This window comes from Acanthaster planci, linkage group LG12 (genome assembly GCF_054643075.1).
Source record: "Acanthaster planci isolate LZ-2023a linkage group LG12, COTS_SCS, whole genome shotgun sequence".
Taxonomy (NCBI): domain Eukaryota; kingdom Metazoa; phylum Echinodermata; class Asteroidea; order Valvatida; family Acanthasteridae; genus Acanthaster; species Acanthaster planci.
The window spans coordinates 1837143-1864948 of NC_141788.1; the positions used below are offsets into that span (position 1 = coordinate 1837143).

Genomic DNA, 27806 nt, shown 5'->3' on the forward strand with positions numbered 1-27806 from the left:
GGGTACAAAGGTTGTTACGTAAATAAACTTGAACTCCTGGACCGCGACGTGCGTTATTTCTACATCGAGAGAGTCACGAAGGATTATGCCTGAGAAGCTTTCAGTGTTTTGCAGCGTTCTTACAAGGAACACAGGCTTTTTCATTTGTGAGAGCAGTCATGACATATTGGGGATCAAGATTTCGCCAGCTTAGTCGGCTGATGTTCGTTGGTATTGTACTTCTTTCCCCAAAAGGTATGGATATGATTTGAGAGTGGATACCCGGAAGTAAATGACGCACACTGGTGCCACTGTCTTCGGTTGGATTTGAAATGCATCTATGTAACAATGGGTGCTGCCTGTCATAATGATTGCAGTTTCGTTTCTTCTGGAAGGAACTATGTCCAGATGGCAAACGATGTGTAAAACTACCACAGATACTGTCTAATATGCAATATGGGTCATGACTGTCATCCATTGATGGCACCCAACAGCGCAGTGTCATTCACGAAATAAATTTGTTATGCTTCAGTTTCAATGTTTTGTTCAATTTCAACACTGAATGGCAAACAACTTAGGCCTAATCAGTTTCTGTACTGGCCTTTTTGAAAATCGAACCGATAAGAAGAAAAGTGTTGAAATAGCCAAGGCAGCCCACCATAACTAAATCATCCTTCTTATCGTTACCTTTTTAAGAGGAAATGGCTATTTCATGGTGTCAAATTCCGTTATCATTTAGGCCTCAGTTGCTCCTGAGAGACACCCTTCCTATTGCAGCATTCTTTAAACTCGTACGTCGATTTGTGTATACAGTGAGTGAAGTAAAATTTGGTAGTGTGTAGACATACATTTATTTGATCAGAATTAAGGCTTCGTTAATTTTTCCTTTTTTATACCGAAGGACCACAGGTGCTATTTGGTTTTCCAAAATATAATAATAAAGTTGGACGGTTATAAAGAGCACAAATCCACCTGATTACCCCTTCACATTGGTGTCACAACATTAGAAACATTCCTAAAACCAACTCAGCTCCCTGGGGAGTATGCTAGCCTGATGCTGCGATATCAGGCGCATATGGCCAAAACAAAACCGTACCTGCCCTCACAGGTGTTATTCATTCCTGGTTGGAGAGACGCAAACAGGGGTGAAGTAACTTTCCCAAGATCAAAACATGCCTCACCATCTGGATTCGAACCCCGATCCTTATGACCAAGAAGCTGCAAACCGCAACAATTAGGCTATATTTCCCCCGGGCCACAGGCCACGTTTCCTTTTCAAAAAATGTACGTCACACCCGCAGCCTCTACCCCTTAATTCCACGCGTAGATTTCCACTGGTCACGAGTCTTTTTTTTGTTTTTGGGGGAGGGGGTAGGCTTTTGTGCTGGGGGTTTAAATCCCGCTAAACGCCTTTCGAGGTGTTAAAATAAAACAAGAATAAAGTGTTAACAACACAATGCCCCCCCCCCACACAAATACCTCAACCCCAAACTTTAAATTTTTCATTGCAAGATTTTTCTTTACCTTCGATCTTTCGGCCCCAACTGCGATAGGCTTCTTTGGAGTACCAAGTGGAATGCACAAACCACATGTGAAGTTACCATGTCAAGTAATTCACAAGTTGTCATGCCAAGTATTATGGATACACGCGCGCACACCCTCTTTGATTTCATCGTGAAGTACAAAATGTACAGTGCAACGTATGTTACTGCAAATAATGATGTCCCTAACGCCCCAGCTTTTTGCTGAGTACATGGAATTTGACCCTTCAAGTACGTGTACCAATGTTTCTGACCCACCCCCCTCACTAACATTCAAATTGAAACATTTATATTCCTTATGACAGGTCTCGCCTTAGTTCTTATTGGTAAGCCAGCCAGTCAGAGTTATTACACCGATTCCGGCACTTCACCGGACAAAGCAATAGATGGAGATGTCAACACAATTCAACACACATTAGGTAAATCTATTTACGTGTACTTTTGGAATTCTCGTATTTCAAAGAACCCGATGTGATTTATCAACTTTGCCGATCTCTACAACTCTCAGTGGACAGTTCTCCGAAGAAGGCCTCGGTTCCCGTATCAGTTATTTATACCTGCTTGATTTTTGACTGCAGAGACGAACTTACAGTACTTCTCATCGTATCAAATGCGACATAATAGCTTGAACCATTGACTTTTAAATAAGGTTATCCTCTAAGTTGCCGCTTTAACTAAAGTCTGTTACGAAAATACCGATTTCAAAAATCCCAATTTCTTGAATTCTTACGTTTTACTTATTTCTCCACCCCTTTCATAATAAAGCCATGATTATAACAAAGTAATTTGTCTCGTTCCTGCGACTTCGTTATAATAAGAATTGACTAAAATAGGTCAGTGTTTATTCATGTTTACTGAGACAAGAAGGTAAGGCCACATCCAGTGCGCACAATTGCAACAGGAAAATATTGAATATTTGTGGTGCAGCAATATGCTGTGTCATTTACAACCTACCCGACAAAAGAAACTTTAGTGTTTTCGTCATAATCAATTAAATGTTTGCTGCTCTTCCAAAGTTTGTTATCCCACCATCGCAAAACGATGAACCATGCAGTCTTTCTAAATTTAATCTAAATGTACATCACAGGATGCGCTGGAGAGCAGTGGTGGATGGTAGATCTCCAAGCAATCTACTGCTTGACGAAAATCACTATAGTCAACAGACGAGACTGCTGTGGTAAGACTGTCTTCACAAAGCTTTCGACCCTTTTGTCACATCGTATGTTTGGATGCTGTAATTTTCATGTCGCGAATGGCCAATAACATCGACTGAAAAAAATAGTAGGGTCAACGGTTGGTGTCACCTATATAGCCTATTCCTTCAGGATGACAATTTCTATTCAAATCTGAGCGCTTCACTTTTGTCACCGCGCGAAAACAAAAATGGTGGGCGGAAATTGTTGAACAATAGTTTGCCCAAGTCAGTGGGGCAATGCCAGGTTGACTTTAAAAATAGGGAATTTTCCATGGCAGTGAATTGAAAACACTTGCAGTGTTCACTGCATGCTGCACATTAGTGTTCTGTCCGAATAAAAATAAAGTTATGCTCTAAGTAAACAGGAGCTATTAAAAACACACTTTCATCGTTGTACATATAACTTACATAACTCAAAGACATTACATATACGCATTATTACTTGATTTTTCTTTTTGGAGTTGAGTTGATGGTCCAATGTTCTACATTCATATTCTATATTCTCAATTTTATGTTTGTGAAAACAAAAGTGTGGCTTATTGTGAACTTTGAAAACAGTTCTGGGTGCTTTCACAGACAAATTTCAGAGAGTATGTCTGAATATCTTTTCTACCTTTTAATAGTCACAATGATGTGTCTTTATACGCTCAGCGAGAGATTTATGACATTTGTTCTATACTGGTACGTTTCATTCAGATAAAAAAACGTTTTAAGCAGGACGGGAGGCTGGTTAGCACCCCGGATGATACTCTCATACGTTTTCATGTTTTCATATCACAATTATCTTAGTCACAATTATTCAATGTTTTGTCTTAATGTCAACATTGTGTGTTAGGTGTTTCTCTGAACGTGAATGTATGCGGTGCTGTTCTCGAGACAAGTCGGATTAGAATCCCTGCCTCAGAGCCGTTTTATTTGGAAGGACTAATTCAGTTTTGTTTGTTCCACCATTTGCACATGCAGGGTGGAGATTGGCAGGTGCTGTAGTACGAGCCGGTTTGAACGCATCAGATTTCTCACAGAACACGAGGATAGGATCAGTCTCCTCGAGTCAAGCTACCAATGGAGCAGTGATTGATTTCATGGTAGACCCAGTCGTCTCCGCTCGATACGTCAGTGTGCAACTGAATGGGAATGGTATCAGAAATAAGTGCCTTCATATGGCTGAAGTCAGAGTTGAAGAAATCCAAGACAATGAGGATACATCCAGTGTCGCAGGTTAGACAGTAAACACTAAGCCAAGTCACTTCCTTTTGCTTCTATTCACGGTCAATTTTTCGAAGCTCTTACCCTAAACATTCTTTGACATTCAATACTGCTTTCATCAATTGCTTTCTGTGTCCTTTTAAAGAATTTTTTGATGCGAGTATATCAGAAAGTCAACTTCGAGCCTGTAGTTTCCAATCCAAACTGTAATGTTATTGTCATTGTACAGAATAAGATTTTTTGTTAATGCTTTACGATGAAACACTTTTTTGCAGATGTTGACTTTTTTCCTCACAACTTTCCATTTAACAGAAGGTTAGCTCATTTTACATGTTACTCATTGAGAAATCGGTTTTTGGAAAAAGCTCTTGGAATTCATTGAAAGACGTTCGTACGTTATTCTACCGAAACAGACCCTGAAAATATCATTTCACTTTACTACAGTTCTTTTTTCCAGTCAAAGTTATGTTCCAGTGAAATGACAAAAGAATTGTAAGTCATACTTATGGGCTTGGCCCTTGATAAATTCGTCTAATTATGAGCCAAACCAAAGGCAGTATTGGACTTCGCTTGGAGAGGATTTCAGGTTGCAATTGCCAAAATGAAATTTAAACTGGAAGAAATATTCCACATTAAACCCTTCCTGACGGTCAGTCTAACAAAGCAACTTTGGCTTAACAGTGCCTAAAATTAGTAAGTCCTGATTGGAACTCGTGAGACCCTTTAAAGGAAGTTACAGTACACCTCGAAAAAGTAATCAGCCAGTGCGCTTTCAATTATTTCAGATGAGACACGGTCGCGACAAAACTCTAAGTGAAGGTCTGATAAAAAAATCTTCTACAGCTTCGTTAGAACTTTGAGACAACCTTTAACCACCGAACCTGAATGTACAAGACAAAACAATGAATTTCACACCTATTTCTCCATCAGGAAGAGTGGATGTTACTCTGGTTGCCAGTCCTGCTGTTCTCGGCCCCACCGGCAATAACAGTGCTACCTTAGCAGCGTACAAAAGTCCCACTGATATCGCAGCTGCAGTCTCCTTTGGCCGTCAACTGACAACAGGAGGAAGCAATGACCATCTACCTACAGGAGCTGTTGGATTTTACGATGCCAGTTTGGGATGTAAAGCCAGGTTGCTTAGCTTACCAGAAGCAGGCGGGATTGATAGAACAGGCGTCTTCTACAGTACTGCAACTAGAAATGGCGTGATGACCAAGATACAAACCCTCATTCTACCCACAGATGGTAACGCTTACTATAGGCAATTAGGGGGTTTTACACCGTATTAGTACTGAAGTTGAAATTAAGCAAGCATGAGTAGCAATTACACATTGCAAAAGTACTATACATGTATCATCCTGGCCTCCAGACCTACCGGTACCCTTCAAGGAGCCCAAATGAGCGGCTCTTCTGGTAACCTGGGTAGTGAATTCGTTTGAAGTGCCGTATGCCGTTAACACGTGCTGCCCCTTGTCTTCCTTCCGGACCAACACTTAAGGATTGACTGCAGGGGCTAACAATTCAGGGATTGACAAGACAGACAGACGGGAAACAAACGGACAATGGCACCTATTATTGGGTTGAAATGAGAAGTACAACCTTTCAATTCCTGATTTACCCCTGGTTTTAATACTTAATAAAAACTGATATTTATAAATGGACAAAACCTTCGTCACCAGCTAGAGGATTTGGCCTGCAACGCTATTTTCGGCCCAGCCCAGGGTTGTCAACGGTGGCACTCCCAGGATCCCAAGCCAGACATAGACCCCCCCCACCTCCACCAAGAAATATTCAGCAGATCCCCAGTTAGTCCCCAGCTACCGACCCCATCAATCTCAACTCGTCGTTCGGCACATACGTCTGAAATTCACAGTGTGACCAAACTATGTGTCTACCTTAGACGGCTGCTCCACAATCAACTGACTATGATCTTTTAACGCAAAGGGTCATCCGACGGAGGGCGCTGTGCAGACGAGCTGTTAGCAAACTGTATTATGCGGACGCTTCAGAAACTGCAGCAAGCATATATGATATTATTGCTTCAGTTTTGGACATTTTACCCAATTTTTTCCTTGCATTTGAGCCCTTCTCGGAACGCTTCCTTATAAGATTTATTCTGGCTATCAATATTTGTGAATAAAAAATCGAACTTTTCAATCCAATCAATAAGCAATCATGCGTTAAATTTTGGGGGATACCACCTGCTCCTTAAAGGAGCAGTCTTGTGAAAAACAAATAAACAACTATGGAAAATGATTTCGGAAGGAAAGAGAGGTCTGGCGCGTTAGATTGCGGAAGTCAAATGTCAAAGATAATTTACTGTGTTTTTCCCGATTTAGATATTGTTTATACGCGTCCACTTCAGCGAACGCAGACAGCAAGTATTGGCGAGTCAATCACCCTGCAGATGGAAGAGGTAAACTCACCCAACACCAACTACAGATGGAAGCATAATGGAAATGACGTGCCGATTTGGAACGACATGCTGAGCGTGTCCATTGTGAGTGTAACCCAGGCCGACGAGGGAATATACAGCTGCTTCGTTGATGGTCAAGAGAATCAACAACGACATGGATTCATGAGACTCATCGTGAGAGGTAATCGTCACTTTTAATGTCATTTTCAAGTGTGCCATTAAATCCTCTTTCCAACATCAATATCGTCACTGTAGTAAAATCTTCAAAACCCAAGCCGTGGAACATTAAGCCACGGACTGCTTCATGGATCTGTATACGTTGGGTCACTTGTTACAAAATACAGGAGAAGCAGTATGACGCATATCGTTCGGAAGAGTAAATAATTTCCTGTGGCTTTGCTGAGCTGCTTATGTATTTTCAGTTCCTCAATATTTATCTTACATATTCTACATTTTTAATCACATAAATTGGTCGTTAAAATTTTACAGAATGTGCCTATGGAACGTGGGGCCCACCGTCATGTGAATCTGTCTGTCGTCGATGTTACAACGGAGGTATCTGCGACGACAAAACGGGAAGGTGCGTTTGTGCTCCGGGATTTAGTGGAGAATACTGCGAGCAAGGTAATTTCTCCTCCATATTCTTGATAAAACATTTTTCTAGTATCGATAGAAGAAGGAAATTCATTTTGTATACACTTTGTTGAACTTTAAAGCAAACTTTGTGCTTCATCACAATGATCACGTGTCAAAAAAATGTTGAGAAATACATAGTTTCTGTGAAACTGGATGATAAGAAACGCTTGAGTCGCAGTATTTGCCGATAGAGCAGTGAATTTTACAAGTTGTGTGATGAACGTTTCCATGTAGTTCACGGTCGTCATGTGTTCGGCCAGAATGCCAGTCACAACTGCTCTGACAGCCCTGACCCACACCACGATGCTTGCCAGGGTCGTTTGTTCTGTCTTCCTGACCCGTACGGGTGTTCCTGTGCTGCTGGGTTTACTGGAATAGACTGCACGCAAGGTAAACCAGTCTAGGCATTGTCTGTAGTGGAACACTCCACTCTGCAACGAATATAACCAGAGAGTGCACCGGCGATCTCAGATCAGTTGAATACATTTTTACTGGTAGATTCGCCAGCTGCGCAAACGGGCAAAAGTCCTCGTGCTACAAGTGACGCTTCACTGTTATTCCAATATGCGGACTTCTTTTGCAAAGAGAGAATTCAAGATACGATTTTCATAAATGTAAAAAATGTTGTAAATGGAATGCTTATGTGAAGTAAAATGCTACAGAACGGTTTTTTTCGCCGAAGGATGTATAGCCCTGAATAAGTCATACAGTATTTTATCTATTTTTTTATAATAATGTGATCATGGAAGAAACGGGTGATGTAACCGAGTCAAAATGTTTGGATTTTTAATCAGGTTGTAATGGTGGGATGTTTGGAGCTGATTGCAAGCAGGCATGTCACTGTGCATCAGGCGATGTTTGCGAAGAGGATACTGGAAAATGTGCTGGAAGTAAGAAAAACCTCCACGATGTTACTTGTCATGGGGCCTGAAAACCTATGAAACTTTAGGAGTTAAACTTGAAATGCGTTGTATGGAGCTCATTATAATTAGGAACTGACAAATAATATCCCTAACTTAACAGTGTTGACAAATATAAGGGAATTATGTTGCCCATGGTCTGTGTGATAGAAATTTTAAAATGCCGTTTAAGTCAGCTTGTTTTTTGCAAGAGAGTACATCACCATCTACATGTTTAATGCAATATGTGGAGAGATCATCCACTAATAATAAATTCTGTTCTCTTTGCTTTTATTTTCAGATTGTGTAGATCCATATTTTGGAGAAAACTGCCAGTGTGCAAGTAAGACATTGATCTATTTAATATTGGTTAAATTTATTGAAGCGGTTGCCTGTACTGTAGAAAGATTTGTCGATCCACACACGCAGTAGCGATGTCTTTTTTACTGTAACAATAATAATAGAAACATATAAATCTACCATGTAAATTAATAGGTGGGAACGATGCAGTTGTTACACTTACGCTACCGGTAAGTTCTGAAATTGTTTCCAATGTGCAATGGCCAGTGATTCAAACAGTACAATAATGGGGAGAGGAAGAGGACTTTACAAGAGACCTAAGGCACCATGGGTAAGAGCAAGAAGAATTATGATATGTGTCATTATGAATGAGGGAGGGATGAACACTATATCCACAAGTAGAACACACTCCATCTTTCCATAAGGATGCCACTTCAACTTTCACATGAAAACAACGTGTTAGTTTTCACTTGATTGCAGCCACCAACGGCGTTCTAGGGTTCAAAGTAACTTCAAACGATCCATATGAGCTGCATGTCTCCTGGCTACCAGATCCATGTGTCTCTGGCTACTCACTACAGTATGCATTGACAAACAGAGGTCAATGTGAAGTAATCGAATCTCCGCAGCCAGTGATAGTCCCTGACTTGCTTGATGATCAGACTACCAGTCATGTGATAACTGGTCTGGAGGCTCATTCAACATACACGGTTTCTCTTCGCCCAACGTACACTGGTACACAAGGGCCCGATGTTTCAACATCAGTGACTACGTTACTAGAAACGAGTAAGTATACCGAAGCATTCCTCCTAATTTTATGATCATTCTGTCTTTGTCACAATGAAATATCAATGATAAGTACACCTGCAGATGACTCAGTATTCTCTAACATGAAATTCAACAGGTAATAATCCCCACACGTTTAACAGGCATTAGACATTTTCCTCATCACAGAGCATGCTAATGATCCAGAGGCCCGTTTACAGGAGGTACAAAAGTATACAAGAGCACGAACTTGGGATGTCAGATCAAATTTCACGCTGAGAATTTGTAAAAGTAACAACAAAAGACTTCACATTTCAACTCAACTGAATTTCAGTGCAAACACTTCGTGGAGAAGATTTCTGCCAAGAGTTCATGACATCGACCCAAAACTGATTACTACGAAACAACAAAAAGTTGATGGAACCACCATCAATATACAGTAAACGCTAAGTGCCTAGAATTTTGTGGCATAAGTGTGCCCATGCAGAACCTTCTGAAACCGGAAGTCGGCGAAGCCAAGTAATTTTAAGAGCGTCAATAAAGGACCTAACGTCGACCATTCGTAAACCACCTGTTTGTTTACTTTTTTAGATCCGTCCGTTTCACCTGTGATTATAACTTCTTACGATTCCGTCAGTGTAACACTCAGCTGGCGTGAAGTGAATTGTGCCAATTACTCTGTGGAGTATGCATTGCTTAACAAAGAAGGATGCCAACCCATCAGCCCAATTAACTTCTTGCCGCACTGCATGTGCTCGGGAACTAATGTGACGGTAATATCTGATCTGATGGCTAACTCGATGTACAGGATGCGAGTCAAGGCCTTTGTGGATGGAAATCATGGATCAACAGAAGAGAAAGATGTTACGACAAGCACTATAGGTAAAAAAAACGGAGCAAGTGAACCGTGAAGCCTGTAAATAAGGAGGTTTTTCAATCCGGATCATTTTCAACAAAACGTGTAATTTGCATTTCCTGTTTTCCTTTGCATTCAGAACCGTCTGCCTCACCCGCAGACGTTGCACTCCTTGTACGGAACAAGCGACAATTGAGTTTCTCTTGGAGCCCGCCACCGTGTGGAAGCCGAGGTGGTATCATCACTGGCTACGTATACAAGCTGAGTGGAAGGGGTCCAACCATCCTGGATGACACAGCAGTTGAATCAGTGACAATAACTCAATTAATCCCCTTCACAAATTACAGTTTTCAAGTTGCTGCAAATACCAGTGCAGGAACTGGGCCGTACAGCGAAGTCGTAACTGGAAAAACCCTGGAAGCGGGTAATTAGAGTTTAAGAACTAAATGTACTTGACCCCGGGGGTTATTACAACCTTCTGATGTGCTTTCCGTCAGCTTTGCTTCAGTGTGACCTGTGAATATTGATGATTTTTGTTTTTCATTTTAAACAGAGCCAACGGTTCCTCTAAATGTTGCCATTCAGAATGTTGATGACGTTTCAATCACTGTCAAGTGGTCAGAGCCCGATCCTCCACAAGGAATCATCACCCAGTACAATGTGCGATACCGGAGGGATGGAGAGACAGAAAACAAGACAGATACTGATGTGACTCCATTGGTGTATAGTATAATGAGTCTTGACACCAATGTGACCTACTATGTTCAGGTATTTAGCTCGACAGTTTCAGAAAAAAAAAACGTTTCCCAAGTTTGGAAATTGCATTTTGCAACTTGAAAGGAAAACGACCGATCTAAAAACTGCCAAATGTGGTTATGTTTCCTGTCGGGAGCACTTATTGACTCTTAGGAGACAAAGAGCACAAAAGATGATTTGTCAGTGCAAGAAGAAACACAGACTCTGAAAGCGGTTTAATCGACAAATTTTGTTTTCGTTAAATGGTGCTTGGTCAGGTGCAAGCTGAGACGTCCGTGGGTGCGGGTCCGTGGAGTCAGGAAGTCAACGCCACAACCAAGATTGGAAGTAGGATAAGCAATGCTATTAAGTTTTCAACAATTCCGATTCCGCACTCTACTCCGTCAAGCATAGAAAGCATTTCATTACATAATCACACTAGAAGAGATCAAATTTATTAAGATGAGCTAACTATCAGTGTAAAGTATAGCTTCACGTTAATTGTTGTTAAGCTTTTCAAAGAATATCTAATAGGTTTTGCAGAATGCTTAAATATGAAGGGAATATATAGACTGAACGACTGTTTAGCATTTAGCCAACAAACTCACTGTACAGTAGCCAAAAGGATGAAAAGTGGTAGAATGCACAAAGCTGGAGATCCAAAAGGCAGAAGGTCTTAAAAGCGAAATTGGGAGGCTCTAGAAGAAATTGGGAAGGAAAATAGTATAATCAATCAAAGCCAGGGCTGTGAAACGAGGTGATAAAAGCAGCAGCAATGCATCGGGAAAGCATTCTCGAATCTTCATTTATCTTACTGATGTTCTCACTCTGAATTTAACCAGGACGGAACGAGTATTCCAACTTATGACAGTATAAAAGCCCTTGGCTTTTCATGTCGTTTGCGAACGTTTCCAATGTTATCTGTAAGCAAATATTTTCGAACTTCGAAGTGTTGTTCTGACTGTCAACTTTCCATTGCACATTTTCAACGATTCAAAACCGAGGCTCGTCTTGGCTCAAGTCCACCTATATAAATTATCATTGATTTATGCTCACTTGTTACTTTTTCTCCCACAGTTCCTGGGCCTGTGCAGAATCTTCGAGTGAAAAATACAACCGAAACGACAATTACTCTAGATTGGAACCCGCCACAAAACCCAAAAGGACATATTTCCCACTACATAGTATGTTCTTTAATGGCCGCTTTAATAATCGCTTATTAAGCCTCATTTTCCGATCGTCTAATTTTCTGATCGTCCAATGAAAATTCTTTTAGAGCAGCCAGTTGAGTTGGCAAAAGGGATACACATATTCAAGATTTTAGTAATTTAATTGAACGCTCTTTGTTCCCTTAGGCCTACTGAAAACTCTCACCAATGGTTGCCACAGATTAAAGTGTCATCTCAATCATGCAACTTTATTGTATTCTGATCAGATCCAATCTTTTTAACCTTGGAATGTTATCACTTTAGGTAAGTTCCAAGGTCTTTTCTTCATCGGATCAATACGAGAAAGACGAGGAAACGGCGCCACCATTCACAAAGGACAAGCTGAACCCGGCAACGGCATATGAGTTAGCTGTTTCTGCTCACAACGAGAAGTTCGAGGGAGACTCTGCGTCCCTGGTGGTGTTCACAAAACCACAGACAAGTTAGATACAGTATTTTTGGACCCGCCAGGTCTACTCTTGAATAGATTTTAACTGATTTGCTGCCATGATTCAAAGCAGCTGACATTTGAACCAGAGAAATCAGGGAGTTTGAAACCCTGTAACCTCGTTAACTTTATCTTGTAAATGGGTCTTGGGTACCACACCTCAGAATCATATGACTGCACAGCTAATAAGCATCAATTGTTGTCAAAAAAGAATGAAACTGGTTACTGAACCATGCATCCTTCATGAATCTATACGTTGATAGAATATGCATTCTTTTCCAAAGGAAGCTAACCTCATCCCAAGTCATAATTCTCATTAGCTGTTACCGGTATATAATTACCGTAACCCAGCAGTCCAGTATATTCCAATTTCTATATAAGTTTATAATTCCCTATTACTATTTTGTTAGATCCCCCTGAACCCCCGCAGCCCTTGTCCTATGGTAACGAGACCACGGAAACCACTGTGACGATTGGGCTTTCCACACCCGCAGATGGGGCACAGTTTGTGGAGTAAGTAAATGTTTTTAATCAGTGCTAATGCAGCGTTTTCAAGTGCATAATTAATGACTGACACAAACCCTAAGGACGATCCATCAGTAAAAACCGTCGAAGCCACATTAAATAACAACATTCTCGGATAAACTTCAATAATGATCTTGCATGCTGCGATGATAAAGTGTTTTGGTCGCAGTTATGAAGACAGAACCTAAGAGAATTTTACTACAAGAAATGTGATTGCTTGAATTGCTTCGGTTTCTTTTTGTCACGGAAACATGAGGCCCAACTTTATTATTCACTTGCTGCAGACAAAAGAGATTTAAGTAATATGCTCAACCAGTAAAGCCAAAGGATGTTGCTCTGTCGTGTTGATGTCTGTATGGAGAAAGTACATGTTATTTAGGTAGTCCCCACATCTTTTTCTTTCGTATGAAGCGGCAGCAGTTAAATTGTATTTGAAAGGGTCCCTAACCACCTCGTGGTGGCAGGATTGGGTTCACTGAGGTCCAGGTCTTCGGGAGGTCGAAGTTCAGGGCACTCTGTCAGGACGTGTTGAGCCGACTGTTCTGGTGCTTGCTGTTGATGACGATTAACTTGTTCGAATATTTTGTTGTCTTATTCAATTGCTCTTTCTTCAGGTCATATGTTGTCAGGGTCAAAACAGTAAGCGGATCGTTGGTGTCCAAAAGGGATGTTCTGATTCCAGACCGTTTCGAGGACTCTCCTGCTGACTACCTAGCAGCTGAGTTACCAAGTCAGAATGCTCCGAACAAATTCGTCGTCGGGGACACGAAATTGTACGGCGGTTATTACAACGCACCGCTCGAAACAGGAGCCGAATACGAGATTCGCACTGGATCGGTCAGTCAAGGCAATGAAACGGTAAGCTATTTTACTTATATGAGATCATGTTTTAAGAAAATATACCGTTGGAACTTTCGAGCATCAATACTAGTAAATGTCTTATTTGGCTTATTTGCTTATAGGAAGCGTATGTGACGTACTCAACGCCCTTAAGAGTGACAGGTAATAACAATTTGATTCCTGGATTTGTAGCTGAATCAGAAATAATGCCTAAACTTTGGTTAACTGTTGTTTAGCTAACAGTGATTAAACGCACGCTGCTCAAAAATGGTTGCAGAAGTACAGTCGAAGCTTGGGTCCACCGTATCGTGCCTAAGTTCAACATACTTAAGGGTACGATTCAACTACACGTGCTACAGGAAGCCAGTAGCTATTGATCGATCTTTTCCTCGCGTTTAATCGCGGGTTAACACGGTCCTTTATGCCAGGTTGACTACTCAAAGCCTTTGAGACAATGTTCACGAACAGTATCTGAAGGGTTCAAGTGATCAAAAGTTGTATTTTCAAATTAGCCTACCTTTTGCTTGATGATCCTTATGTCACAGTAACGAAGCCTGGAATGTCGCCTGCAGTGATAGCAGCAGTCGTTGTTGTCATTGTCATCATCATTGTTGGTCTCGTTGTTGCTGTCGCTGTCTACAAAAGGTATGACCAAAATACTTTGAATTGAAATGCATGTACCTAGATCTAAACAATTTAATTAGATTATTTAAAAATGTTCTTCGGCAAGCTTTGTTTTCGAATTAGAAACTTTTAACGGTTAGTAACTGTAAAAGCCCATCAAAACTTTCATCCTAGGGAAATTCTCCAGACTGTTTTTGATACCTACACTTTGCAGTGGTTGTAAATTAACCTTAGCCTGAAACTCTATGCAGAAAATGATTCCCATATGACCTTTGCTTTTCTGTAACAGGCGTAGAGCGAGCCTTGGAATGCACCAGAGCGATATGGGTTCTGATTTCCCACTTAACGAGAAGTCTCTAGCAGTGGATTCTGGTATTTCTATTTTATCTACACATTTTAATCGGTTATTTCTTTAATTTTTGTGAAGCAGAATGATTGGGCTGGGTTTTTTCTATTCGTTTCTCTTTTTTCGTTTCTTTAAATAAGACTTAAAGTGGTTTTTTTATACCTAATTACATGCATAACTGGCAGAGCCACCACAATTCACAATTAACCTTGTCACTCGAAATGGGCAGGTACCGGTAGCATTTTAGTCACAATGGGTACTGAAGTATTTTCTCTCTTGGAATCTTTGGGATTGAAAGAATCAGAAGGAAACGACTTTGAAACCTTTTTGTGTAAGCCTGTCAACAAATTTTTCATAAGATTTTACATGCGGACAAACAATTTTCAGTTTACAGAACGATCCCGATGATTGGTTTCCTTTTAAAATTTATACTAACAATTCTTCTAATGATTTACGATGATAAATTATTATGTTGCTAGAAGAGTCACAGGATTCTGCGGTTCATCACTACACCAACGATGGTGCAGCAGTCTCTGACCAACCCAGTCAAAAGCAGCGAAGACCCTTACCAAAACCACGTCAGAACAAATCCGAAACTAAACCAGCAGCGGAGGACAAGGAAGCAGTGGAATTCGTACAGCCACCTCCCATTCGCAGAGAAGACCTCGCGGAATACATCCGCAACAAGGAACTATCAGGTGATAATGGATTCCTGGCAGACTACAAGGTAAACCTCCTCATTCAGATATTAACTATAAATGCAAATTAAATGCAGCATTCCGAGATACCTTCGGTCGTATGTAAACTTAGCCCTCTTAGTCTAGATAGCACCGAGTTGTAAATGCTCTACAATTCTATTCTTTATTACAACGCAATATGTGCAAAGTCACTCTCTCAGTAATGATATTCATAATAAACCTTTTACGGAAATGTGGCTGTTTCCCGTCCCAGGAAAAAACTTATACTTTGTTTTTAAGGTTTGTGTTGTTTTCTTTCTGTCACAGTCTCTACCAGATGGGCAATTGCATCCATGGACAGTAGCATCAAAACCAGAAAACAAGGCCAAGAACCGTTACGTCAATGTTATTGCATGTATGTGTTTATGAAGATATTTCCGGTCACATTGTTTTCTGATAAAGTGGGAGTAAATATAACTTAGTTATTATTTCTCACCATATTGTTAGAAGTATGTACCAACAGAAAGGTTACGGATTATGTTTTAAATTTTATTCACAATTTTTAACGCATTTCCATTTCATGTTACATGTATTTATATACAGACGATCACTCTCGAGTTGTGCTGGAACCCATAGAGGGGGATCCTCACTCGGATTATGTCAACGCTTGTTACATCAATGTAAGTCCTTCTTGCAAGTGCTCACTACACATAATTTAAACGGACCGGAAATTAACGCCCAAGTTGAGTGTTCAGTTAATGGGAGCTTGTAATTAGTGGTGCGCATGCGTGTGTACGGCTAAATCACCTACTGGACAAAAAAACAAACAAACCGGACAAAAATTTTGACAAAATGCTATTTATTTTACACTAATCTCACATATGGTTTTGTCTTTCAGGGGTACAAGTCGAAGGGCAAATACATCGCCAGCCAAGGTAAACACAAGTCAAATCGTCAGTGTGTTTAAGTCTATGCGCCACCTGGGCTTTAAAACTTAGCATGTACAAAATGCAATGACGTGACGGTGGCACTGTGCACTCTATCCGTTATCGTCTAAGATAAATCTTACTCTTTTACAGGACCCAACAAGGCATCCATCAAAGACATCTGGAGAATGGTGTGGCAGCTGGGCATCGATAAGATTGTGATGCTCACCAACCCAGTGGAAAATGGCAAGGTACCTGACGTGTTTCAATGGTGTGGAGTGTTTCAATCCGTCCCACCCTGATCGACCGTGTAATACTGATCAAAATGAGACCGTGTACTTCACGGTTCATAAGTGAAGAGCCCTCAGCCCTCTCCAAACCCTTCCGATTTGACCGGGGCATCGGGCCACCGCATCCTCAGTGCGGTAAACTGTATAACATTACCCGCACGAACGTCATGTTAGAGCCCAAGGTGTCAGTGAATTCCAATATTGTTGTAAGTTTGATATTCGGATGACATAATGTCTTAAACCAACAAGAAATCTAACACTTTTTTTTACCCCGGTAATTAAATTGCTGTTTGGTGATTTGGTAGCATTTGACCAAATGCGAATGGCTTTTGTATTGAAAATAGGTGAAGTGTCTTCAGTACTGGGCCGATACCGGATCCACAACGATCTCAGACATCGTGGTGACGACAGACAAAGAGGATGTTTTTCTAGATTACACCATTCGTAATTTCTGCATACACGAGGTATTATTTGTGATTGCTTAACTACCTAAACAATGCATCTGTAACATCAAAATATGAGCAAAAACGCCTCAAAAGAAAGGACTTTTCATGAAGTGTCCAGGACATAAAACCGGTGAAATGAGTCACTTAATATCAGATACTTAGATTTGTAGATTGTTGCATCATAGGAATAGAATGCGATGAAATGGATGACGCATTATGCATGTTATGTTATGGAAGGAGGCACTAGTCCTGAACATTTTGTGTATGCATCGAGAAAAATTGCAGTCCGCTTTCTTTATCTGTAATTCAGGTCGGCAGTGAGGACGGCAGTAGATCTGTGAAGCAGTTTCACTATACCACCTGGCCGGATATGAAGCCGCCAGAGTACCCAGCTCCCGTGCTCAACTTCTTGCGCTTGGTGAATGCACACCACAACACTGGACGCACAATGGTGCACTGCAGGTGGGGGCCCTAGAACAGTTCACATTTCGATCACAAGGGGTCACCACTGAATCGTCAGGTGTATTGAAAACACAGGTTATATTTTTAATTAAGGTGTTTTGGAGGGAGCGCCGTTAAACGCTAATGGATCTTACATGTGCTCATCACTACTTCACACAAGTTGGAAATATCACGGCATTACTTCGATACTTCACGGGATAAATATATTCCAGTGTCCCGCTGTTAACTGGTATAACTACGATACTTTGCGCCATGCATGGTTTTACTACAACTGCCTCACCCCTTTTATTTGCAGACATTCATAACCCGTCGGGATTTATTTTACTTTGTTACCACAGCGCTGGGGTTGGGCGCACGGGGACATTCATCGCACTGGATGTGATGCTGAAGCAAATGCAGAAGGAGGAACAAGTGGACGTTTTTGGTTTCGTCTACCAAATGCGACAGAACCGTATCAAGATGGTGCAGACACCGGTAAGTTACTTGAGTGTTGTTGAAGATGCATGTTGCAGAAAAATTGCGCAGATACTGTGTGAACAAAACCTTTGGGGAAAAAACCCAAATGTTCAAAGTAATTTGTGGCCTCGATTCGAAACGAAGCGCGCATTTTTTTAAACTTCTTCATTTTCAAGGACCAATACAAGTTCATCTTCGACGCTCTTCTGGCGGCCAGTGTGACTGGTGACACGACCTACACAACTGAGGGTTTTCGCAAAAAGTTGGCGGGTCTGAAGAAGGTTCAGAAGGGTGCCAAGGAAACAGGCTTACAGCTGCAGTTTGCGGTAAGTCTACAAGTTACGTGCATATTCAGAGCCAAGAATCAAGGGCACGTTATGCGGGCCTTATTCTAGGTTTTCTTTAGAAGTGGGCTTCCACTAGATTTACACGAGAAAGCCACGATAGTTGGAGTCCACAAGTGTGATGATGTGCTTGATCACTAATGTGATGACAAACCAAAATTTCGTAACATCTGGCTAAAGGTAAGAAGACGAGAAATAACTTTTTTCGTGCAAAACAATATTTACGAACGTAACTAAGTTTTACTATGTGAATTATGAATTTAGTTTCACTGCGCAGATTCGAAAATTACCTCGTTCTCCATTTTGTTCAGAACCTGACTGTGCTGACCGCGAGTCATGGTAAAAAGGTCGTTAAGTCTGGAGAGTTCCCCGAGAACAAGGACAAAAACCGATATCCGGATTTCGTTCCAAGTGAGTCAGGAATTTCTCTTTCCCATGGGCCGTTCTCAGTGGGGTAGCCAGGCTCTTCGAGTTGGGGCAAGAGTTCCCACAGGGGGAAGTTGTCGCTCTCTATGTTTTGTACATTTTGTTTGATCTGGACTTGCGCCATGTTGGCTTGAAGGGGTTAAAACTATAAGCGCATCGTAGGGATGAACATGACAAATCTTCAACAGTAGGTCAGTCGAAATCGTGGGCATCAGAATTACTTCATTCACCAGTATGGATGCTAACTGCAAATAAGTAGTAGCATATTTCTTAGTAAGTCATGTAAATCATTTTCTCGTCAACCTGTTCAATTTCTACTCAGGTGACCGCTCTAGGCCTTTTTTGTTCACAAAAGTGTATGATGAGGATTCCGACTACATCAATGCCACCTTCATGCCAGTAAGTGTCCGCTACATAAACGTACAAGGTTCTCAATGATCGGCTCATGCAGGAAAGTTTATGACAAAAATAATAAGGACCAAACGTGGAGGAGTTTTGCTGAGTAGTGTAGAGCCTTAAAGATTCTGCAAAATTCTTCCGTAATTATCAGGCTATCTGTTCTATATTTTCCCCTTTTATTGCAATTTGATTTTAATACCCTGTATATAGAAAATTTGCCGAAATAGAGACTTAAGTTGAGTTGAAATACGTGACAAACAGGATCAAACACTTGCATGTTTGCGCGCTCGAACTATGTATAAAATTGTGCAGATAGGCATTGTTGCCAAACGTCGATGAAAGCAAAACTCATAGAAGGCTGCACGCTTTACAACAAGCAGGTAGCACACGTCTTTTAAATCATTTGCCATATTTTATTCTACTTTCGTAAGGGCTACCGGAAGAAGAACATGTATATCGGGACACAGATGCCAATGCCCAACACCGTCTCCGACTTTTGGCGCATGGTTTATGACCACAAAGTGCCCACCATAGTCATGCTGAACACATTTGATGCCAACGACAAGGTACGATGACTGATTTAAACTACATGTATTACAATTGTCTATTGCGCCAATGGCCTTTTCACCATACCTTTGTATTCTAGCAAGCCGACTACTTACCGTACACAAGATTTCTTCTGCCACCAAGGAGCTCTTGCTTCGGAAATTAAATGACTTGAGGGAAGAGTTTATGCGCGATACAGATTTATCAATTTCATTCCCTTAATACCCAAACTGCCTGAAAAAAACAAATACCCCAAATTATTATCGGGTAAAAGGGAGAAGAAAACGAAAAGAAAAAGCTCCTATCAAGTTACCCTGAGTCTTCGCAAGAAGCGTAATCTTTCATCGTCATGATTAAATTACCAATATAATTCAGTTCGTCAGCAACTTTAGTTCAGACACAGTGGTTTACAGCAAACCACAACTTGCACTCTCGCGCACTGAAAATGCCACAAAACATGGCGCAGCAAGGCAGTTATTGCCTGCGTGTTCCTGTCCAAGGAAAGATTTAGTCAACTGCCTTGATAGAGTAAATAGCGTGAGGCGATTCTGACAGCCAAAGTAACGGTATAAAATAGGATCGATTTACATACCACACAACCACGTACGGCTTTCCCGATTTCCAGCACTCACGTATCTGCTCAAGTACACACAGGGATCTCCACTGAGCCAACTCAGAAAAAACACAAGTTGATATGGGTAAGACTAAGACTGGAGTCACAGAATTCATGTGCCTTGCATACCAACCGAGTCCATGACCAGTGATGCGTAAGACTCTCCATAGAACAGATGCCTGGGAACAATGCAATGGACAGGAATTTGCATGCAACTTATCTGCATGCAGGAATTTATTCGCCAAAATGCATCCCTAGAGGGCGCACCAGCAACAAATAACAAAAAAATTAAACAAGTTCGTGCAAAGAAAAGGGAATTTTTTTCTAAGGACCCGCTGACAGTATACCTCAACGAATCATCCGTAATGTGTGAAAGAATTTGGTGGAAGACTCTTGCAGTGAGGTACTTGATTAATGCATTTGTTCTTTTCACTCCCAAGACAATGTGTCGTTACTGGCCCGAACAAGGAACCATCGACTTTGGACCACTCCTCGTCGAGTTGATCGGGATCAAAGAGTACAGTGGGATAACTGAGCGTAACTTCACCCTGAGGAACACGAAGACCAAAGTACTAGTAAATAAACTTTCAATTTTAATTTCAAACTGTAAGGGGACATCAAGCAGGACATTGTAGATTCTCGTCTGAGCAATCTTGTAATCCTTAATTTCTCTCAAGCTGTCGGAAACCACTTATATAGCAACTCTTTTAATATTGCACCGGTTCTCATGCATGATATCTCTGTTACATAGGCAGACATGAACATCTTCTCATGCTCGAACTATTTGCTTATCCTGTACGTGCACCAGCGTTGAATACTTGTTGGCTCCATTGATGTGATTGCCAACAATTGAAATTCCACACGGTGCCCTGTTGGCACTCCGTTAAATCAAATATTTAAGACGTGTTTACTGCTACGGTTCCACACGCTAATTGGAGAATTCATGCTACCATTTGTATGCTATTAAAACCTTGATTAATTATGATGGAAAGTTTTTAGGAAATAATTTTTACATCTCTTTCAGTCTGAGGACGTGCGAAGAATCACTCAATTTCAATACCATGACTGGCCGTCCAATGAGGACGTGCCGCGGTCTGTGAAAGGACTGCTCAGCCTGGTCGAACTCACGCAAAAGCAGCACAACGACAAGGGACCTACAGCGGTTCACTGCATGTAAGTATATAACAAGGACATTCGAGAAGTTTCATAAAGAGAAGAAACATCAACAGTCTGTTTTTGTTCGCCCAAAACAAGGGCGAATCCAGGGGGCCAGTGCCCTTCCCTGAAAGGGGGCATTCTTTCACTACATATTAAGAGAAAGGCGTTTTTTGTAGAGACTATTTTATTTTACTCCCCTCCAAAAGCGTGTGAAAAAGCCCTCAAATTTAGCTTCGCCACTCGATGAAGCTGTGTAAAGTTACATTAAATGTTTCCAAAATTTCTTGCCCTCCCCAAAATGTGCCCCGCCTCCCAAATTTGGGTTTGGGTCTATCTTCGCTGATCCGTCGCCGCCAGGTATTTCTATTTATATGCTTATATGGTTTGTTAAGCAATATTACCCCAAAACAATGTACTACTGAATTTCAGTGGGGAGAATTCTGAATAGAACACCGCAACTGATGTTCTATGGGTGTTTGAAGGTGAATGCAAGCTTTCCTTATTTCCATTGTCTGAATAGTGTTAACCCAGGTGTCTAGAGCAAGACATGACCATGAAGCATCTTTGGTATGCCTAAATAGAATTCTTTGAATGACAGCCAGCCTGAAAATAAAACATTGCCGTATTTACTGCACTGGCGACTGGAATCCAATGACAGCTTGGAATGGGATCTGCTCTTTTAATGTGACACTCGTGTTTTGCCTACAATTGTCTGCTAAAACTATAGGCGGCTGTCGGTACAAACACTTGAAGCAAAATATGGGACAGAGAGACCCCCCCCCTTTGTGTTGGTCATTTTTTGATCGGATTCTCAGGAATTCTTCACAGACTTCTGGGGGGATGTGTTAGATAACAATAGTCTAGAGTGTGTATAGGGATTGGACAGGTAAGGGGGGTACCCCTCCGTCCCATATCTTTCCTGGTATAGGTACAAAAAGTAGAAGAGTAAACTCACAATGTGTTTAAAATACCACGCAGCTATTAGAACACCTGATAATAAAGCACGTACTACTAAATACTAAATTGAAATACAACCTTACTTACAAGTAATAAGACAAATGTGCGTTTTTGAAGGAATCTCAGGTAAAATCGAAAACCAACCAAAGGGTGATATTTCTGCCATCTTTGGCAGCGGATACAAGTTGTAAGCAAAATGAGAGTTGTCTGTAAGCCCAGTTTTATTAGTATCCGTCTGTTGCTTTCATTCCAAATATTTGGCGGGACAAAATCATAGCCACAATACTTTCTTCTAGTTCGGTCTACCCAGTCTGACTTGCGAGGGAATTTTGGAAAAAGGCACATTTTTTCAGCCTTTGGCTATTAATGAAGGACACTGTTTAAGACCTCTCGCAAGTGTGTAATGCATGAAGATCAAATCATTGAGAAATGCCACAGTTATTCTCCACAGCATATACATGTACATTATACTTTACAAAAATTTTAATTTATAAAAATGTTTATAGCCTCTTCGTCAAGCTCAAAATATTAAGCCCACTCTTTATGTCTGGTTCTCTTAATTTCGTAGGAATAATACCACATAACAAATTTATGAAAGTTTTAGTAATTTCTTCAGTTCTAGTGAACTTTAAATATAGTTGGAATCTGTTTCATTTTTTAGTACTTTACTTTTGACCAACAACTTTCAGTAATTCTAAAACTACCTATACGAGTGGTAATGTTGCACAATAGGTAATTTCTGTTTGTAGGGATGGACTGGGAAGTACGTCTGTGTTCTGCGCCCTGATGGCGCTGGTGGATCAGTTCAAGTTCGAGAACGCTGTAGATGTGTTCCAAGCCGTTCATCGTCTGCGCATGGTCAACAGCAACATGATGTACTCTGAGGTAAGTTGCAGTGAAGCAGTGTGGTTCAACGCAGAATTTTCCACCACTTTTTGCTCAAAAAAATATAATTCCATAACGTGGCCCTATTTTGTTTTCCTATCTCAAAACCGTCAGTGAGACCTTTTCGAACGCAAAGGAATTTTCAACAAAATTTCCCATTTCGAATTTAGTTTGACTCAGGCCATATTATAAACTAGGGCCTAGTGGCTGGTCTCATGTCAGGGGAGAAGACGGTAGGGGAATGTAACTAGGGCCTACAGCATATTTTCTTGGTAATCAGGCTTGGCGTAATGAAGATTATGGGTGCTGGGTATTAACGCTATAGGCCTACACAGTGACATTTTCCCCGCGCAGTGCTGAGTGTGTATTTGCAAACTTCCACCGCTGAGGAATTGTCACGTTTATGCTAGGCCTATAGTGTCAGTATAGTCTAGGCCTAGTAATAGTATTACTCCATGCTTTGCCAACATTAATCGAACATTGCTGAAGTCAGGCCTAACGCTTTGTTAACAAAAATTGAATCTTACCTCAAGTATAGTGCCTTTGCTCAGTGATTGCACTACCACTGGGAACTCTCGACTTGCCATACGTATCCAAGCCGCCAGAAAAGCAGACAATTTGGGGTGAAAACGTGCAAAAATGCCAGCAGATCAACAGACAAGAACTCGACAAGAACAAGCCTGAACCAGACGTGACTTCCGTTGTCATGGTGGATGCGCATGCGTTGAAGACGTTGCAGCAGGGCCATCCTCTATCACAGAGTTTTCACTAGTTTCACACATACACACGTGAGGGTTGCGTTACACCAAATACAATGTACGCGCCCATACACACAACAGTGCAAAATCGGACCGAAATAGCGCCGCCTGTTGACTCTCGTGAAGAGGTTGGCTTCCTTTTTTCACTGGAACTTCAAGATTATGGCCAGATCACCTTTTGTTTCAATTTCATGGGGGTTTGCCACGAAAAAAAAATTTTATTCGCCTTTCAAGGAAGATACCCCCCAAAATAGCAGTAAAACTAAGGGCTCATTTCTGAATGTAGCCGCCCGCCTCTTCCCAAAATAGGCCCGCAATTCGGGGCTTTTGTGAAAGAAATACCCTGAACTGGAAACTATCAGTCCCAAATTCGGGATTTATAGAAATATTTCTATGATCCATCTTGGTTATGGACTGTCTTACTGTACAAATCCCGTGTAATCACAAAATATTAATGAGCTCGCACCCAGAAATACAACGATTTGGTTATGTTTTTTCAAGATACGTTGAAGCGAATGATTCATTGGTGACTTCTTTGGTGGCTTAATGCTTTTATGCTAGCTCTAGAGACATTTCTGAATACTTTAATGTATTTTCTTCGATTATGTTACAAGTATTTTGTTTTTGTATTCCAAAACTTGCAAGATTGAAAAAATGGTGCTTGAATAACTTTAAGGTTTAATTTTATAAATTTAAATCTTTGAACTTTCGTGGACTGATTGAGACCTCAACCTAATTCATTCCTGCATGCGGAATACCCTTTTCTAAGTTCAAACCAAGGCTGCTACAGCGAGACGCCACCAACACTGCTCCTGGACAGAAATGTTAGGAGGTGTTGAAACGATTTTTTTCCTCCTTTGCAGGGCCAATTCGCGCTATGCTATGACGTGGTCCAGACACTCTTGGACTCTACCAGTATCTATGAGAACGTCACACCCTCAAATGATTCTGAAATCTAAATCTAAGAAGGTAGGACCTAAATCCATGATGGATGGTCAATGTATCACCTACTGAACAGCAAAACAGAACCGCAAAAATGACGCAAAAAGCCGCCAACAAAGGGCAGTATAGCTTTGTTTGAGTAGAATATCTGACTGCAGTTACTGTCCAAGGAATGTAGGAATTAACTTCGGGCCTCACTCGATTTTTTATTAAATCATATTTAATGGTACAGAGGATAACATTTCTGCTGATTGTGCTCTTGCACTCTTTTGTCAAAGCAAACGCTGGAAAATGAGGAATAGGCTACTTGATAAAACTGGACGAACGATTTTCATGGCAGCCTCAACCTAGCTCCAATTTATCTCTATAGAATTGTATGCCAAAGCCATAGGGTGCATTGTTGCGCTCAAATAGGGAGAATTGCAGTTTGGATCTGTTTGAGACAGTTAGAAATGTTCGTTTGTGTTATGTTAAATGTTCGTTTGTGTTATGTTAAATGTTCGTTTGTGTTAAATACCATTTGCGATTATCAGTTTCGTCAAAGAAGCCATTTTCCGTCGGATCATGATTTTTGGCAAAAATGTGGCCAATACAAGCAATTCATGATTTTTGTTATTAGTATTTAGTGAAATCTTAACGAATAATATTATCTCATATAGTACCCAGAGCTATATTTTTGCTGCTTTTTACGTAAATGTTAGAACTATGCAGGAATGGAAGCTTTGAAACGCTTGGTGGAGACAAACATATCGGTTCTTTTTACAAGTTCTGAACGCGCGTGCATAATTCTGAGCACGCCCAACGGGTGAGGCTATAAGCCTGGCACTCCGTGCATAACGTTACTACGCAAAACATCACTGCATGAAAACCCAGATATGGTGGACCGACTACGGACTACACAGCAAACATGGAGGAAGGAACAACAAGCTCACGACTAGGTCACGCGTGCACAATGAGTTACAATTGGGTATTCGTACATGGGCAGTTGAACGGAGCCACACGCGTAGTGACGTCATGCACGGAGTGCCTGGCTTTTAGCCTCATCCCACGCCCAAAACCTTGAAAAAGGCCGGTATTTCTGTTGCCAACAGCCCCTCAAAGTCTCCCGTTTGATGCGAAAATTGCTGTATCAATTAACGAGTAGCTATTCAGAAATGACACAGTGTAAGTAATGAACACAGAGTAATGCATAACTGTCCTTAAATTCGTAGAGCTCCTGCTGAGTAGGAGAATTCCAAAGAATGAATAACATAACTTTAATGTTTAATTGTATTTATATTTCTGTGACATTCAGATTCGGATGCTTAACAGTATCATTGATAAGTTACTTCGCTGTCACGGTGTGGCATGCTTTTCTGTCGCAAACGCATGTCTTACTACTGAGTCAAAGGGAACGAACTTTTTGTCTAAAATGTTGGTGCTTTCAAAAAATCAGGAACAAATCTCAAGAGGGCTGTGCCCCTCTACCCCACCTCTTCCCGCCGGATACACAACTGCTCTCTTCGCGAAAATGCTCTTATAATTGCTGAGAGTTAAGAATTTTAAATAGTATCGATTAAAATTTGTAAATTATAGTCAAGCATGAACACGTCAAGCATGTACATTGTAAACAGTTGAATATGGGCGATTGGCAATAGTGTACTTCAATAGTTTGCAACGCGTTGACCAATCACAGTGCGTGAAATCTGTCGACCCAATGCGCGAAGTTCCGCTGATGTCTTGCTGTCGTTTTGACACCGATAGGAATAGACAAACCTTTTCTCCCAAAATACCCAATTCTTGTAGTACGGGTTGGCAACAGAGTATGAAAGGTCTCAGGATGTGATTTATGAATAGATCAAGAAAACACTTTTAAAGATTAATTTGAAGCATAAAGGATACGCTTATACATGGACGATCTAACATAACGTGCATGCATAGTCTGGGAAAGTCTGGCGACAACCTGGATCCTGGGGCGGAACCCGCCTATCGAGGGCTGCGAGGTAAAAAAAATGTCCTTTTATATAGGTTTTTAAATTGTCATACTTAATGTGTCATCCCATAAAGAAAATATGAATTGTTCGCTTGAAATATTTTATACTAAGAATTTCTATGCAAATTTTGGTATCATATATTTAAAACGACGATTGTAAATGTGTACCGATTGTGGTGTAAACTATTGATGTCAAATAATTGTGGTGAAATATTTTATGATAACAATCTACCATATTTTTATTTTATGAAAAGATCAGACAATTTAAATGTTTCCTGCATCATTTTCAAACATAAACCGCTTCCTGTGAGTATTATCTTACAGGGTAATGTACATGTATACGGCCCACATATCTTTTCTAAATGAGTTCGATTAGTTTAATAAAAATATTTGCTAATTGCAGTATTTTGTTGAACAGAATGTAAGAAGGATATCAGTATGAAGTTAACGTATTGAGGTGTAACGATGTTGCGAATTTCAAAGAACGACTTTGCTTATAATGTTGACTATACCATATCACACCGTTGTTTCCACCGAGACATGTTTAAACGCATGCAAATATTTCAATCCAGAAACACAGACTCTCCAATAAATGTGCGTTCCAATCGAACCATTATTCGGTCTTCGTCAGTGATAATGAGAGTGTGCAAGGCAGAGTTGAGTACTGTCCCCCAAACTTCCACTTCCCACAACATCTCAAGAACCTGTCACCCCTTCTTGGATGGAGCCGAAAATCTCAACTTTTTCCCAAAGTGCTACCAGTAAACACCCGATTGACGCATCTTGCCTAAACGCGAAGAATACCGGCCGTTGAATTTTCGTCGACATTTTTTAACTGTTAAATTTCCCTGAAAATAGCTAAAAGACATTCTAGGAAAAGAGGCTTGCTCAAAAAGAAATACTCCCAGGAACCTGCTGGAGGTATAAATGAACATTGTCTTGAAACAAGACGGAACAAAGGCTGGAAGAACCAGGCAAGAACGACGTTTTGCTGTTAAGCAGCGCCCTAAAATTGGGCGCAGATCCC

General features: G+C 40.8%; 1 protein-coding gene and 2 long non-coding RNA genes across 7 annotated transcripts in view; 1 reads left to right on the forward strand and 2 right to left on the reverse strand.

Annotated features, from left to right (window-relative positions):
• LOC147797051 (uncharacterized) overlaps positions 1 to 23823 on the reverse strand; it is a 106459-nt gene extending 82636 nt beyond the window's left edge. For all 3 annotated transcript variants that reach the window (XR_015427391.1, XR_015427392.1, XR_015427390.1), the window contains exons 1-2: positions 23635 to 23823; positions 14070 to 14188 (exon numbers count right to left, since the gene is read on the reverse strand). This is a non-coding gene — a long non-coding RNA (uncharacterized LOC147797051). The remainder of the gene's footprint in view (positions 1 to 14069; positions 14189 to 23634) is intronic.
• LOC110989565 (receptor-type tyrosine-protein phosphatase kappa-like) lies at positions 1 to 27389 on the forward strand. Of its 3 annotated transcripts, none has more exons than XM_087144348.1 (38): positions 1 to 234; positions 1826 to 1939; positions 2608 to 2697; positions 3679 to 3933; positions 4852 to 5169; positions 6264 to 6521; positions 6830 to 6964; positions 7211 to 7366; positions 7771 to 7866; positions 8177 to 8218; positions 8656 to 8961; positions 9532 to 9822; positions 9936 to 10220; positions 10350 to 10564; positions 10810 to 10879; positions 11609 to 11715; positions 12004 to 12181; positions 12598 to 12700; positions 13327 to 13570; positions 13675 to 13714; positions 14098 to 14197; positions 14466 to 14548; positions 14999 to 15249; positions 15527 to 15614; positions 15803 to 15879; positions 16098 to 16134; positions 16279 to 16376; positions 16760 to 16879; positions 17172 to 17323; positions 17662 to 17797; positions 17956 to 18105; positions 18435 to 18534; positions 18872 to 18948; positions 19380 to 19514; positions 20548 to 20676; positions 21132 to 21280; positions 22972 to 23107; positions 24729 to 27389. In XM_087144348.1, exons 1-38 carry the CDS (start codon positions 159 to 161, stop codon positions 24822 to 24824), a joined length of 5493 nt encoding a protein of 1830 aa, XP_087000474.1. In that variant the 5' UTR covers positions 1 to 158; the 3' UTR covers positions 24825 to 27389. The 3 variants fall into 3 exon arrangements, with proteins under 3 accessions (XP_087000474.1, XP_087000472.1, XP_087000473.1); XM_087144346.1 differs by having other exon boundaries at positions 2 to 234; positions 20548 to 20682; XM_087144347.1 differs by having other exon boundaries at positions 2 to 234; positions 15002 to 15249; positions 20548 to 20682.
• Positions 19341 to 20550, reverse strand: LOC147797053 (uncharacterized). Its single transcript, XR_015427396.1, has 2 exons — positions 20087 to 20550; positions 19341 to 19728 (listed from the first exon to the last, which is right to left on the reverse strand). It is a non-coding gene; the product is annotated as an uncharacterized LOC147797053 (long non-coding RNA).
• Positions 27390 to 27806: the final 417 nt, after the last annotated feature.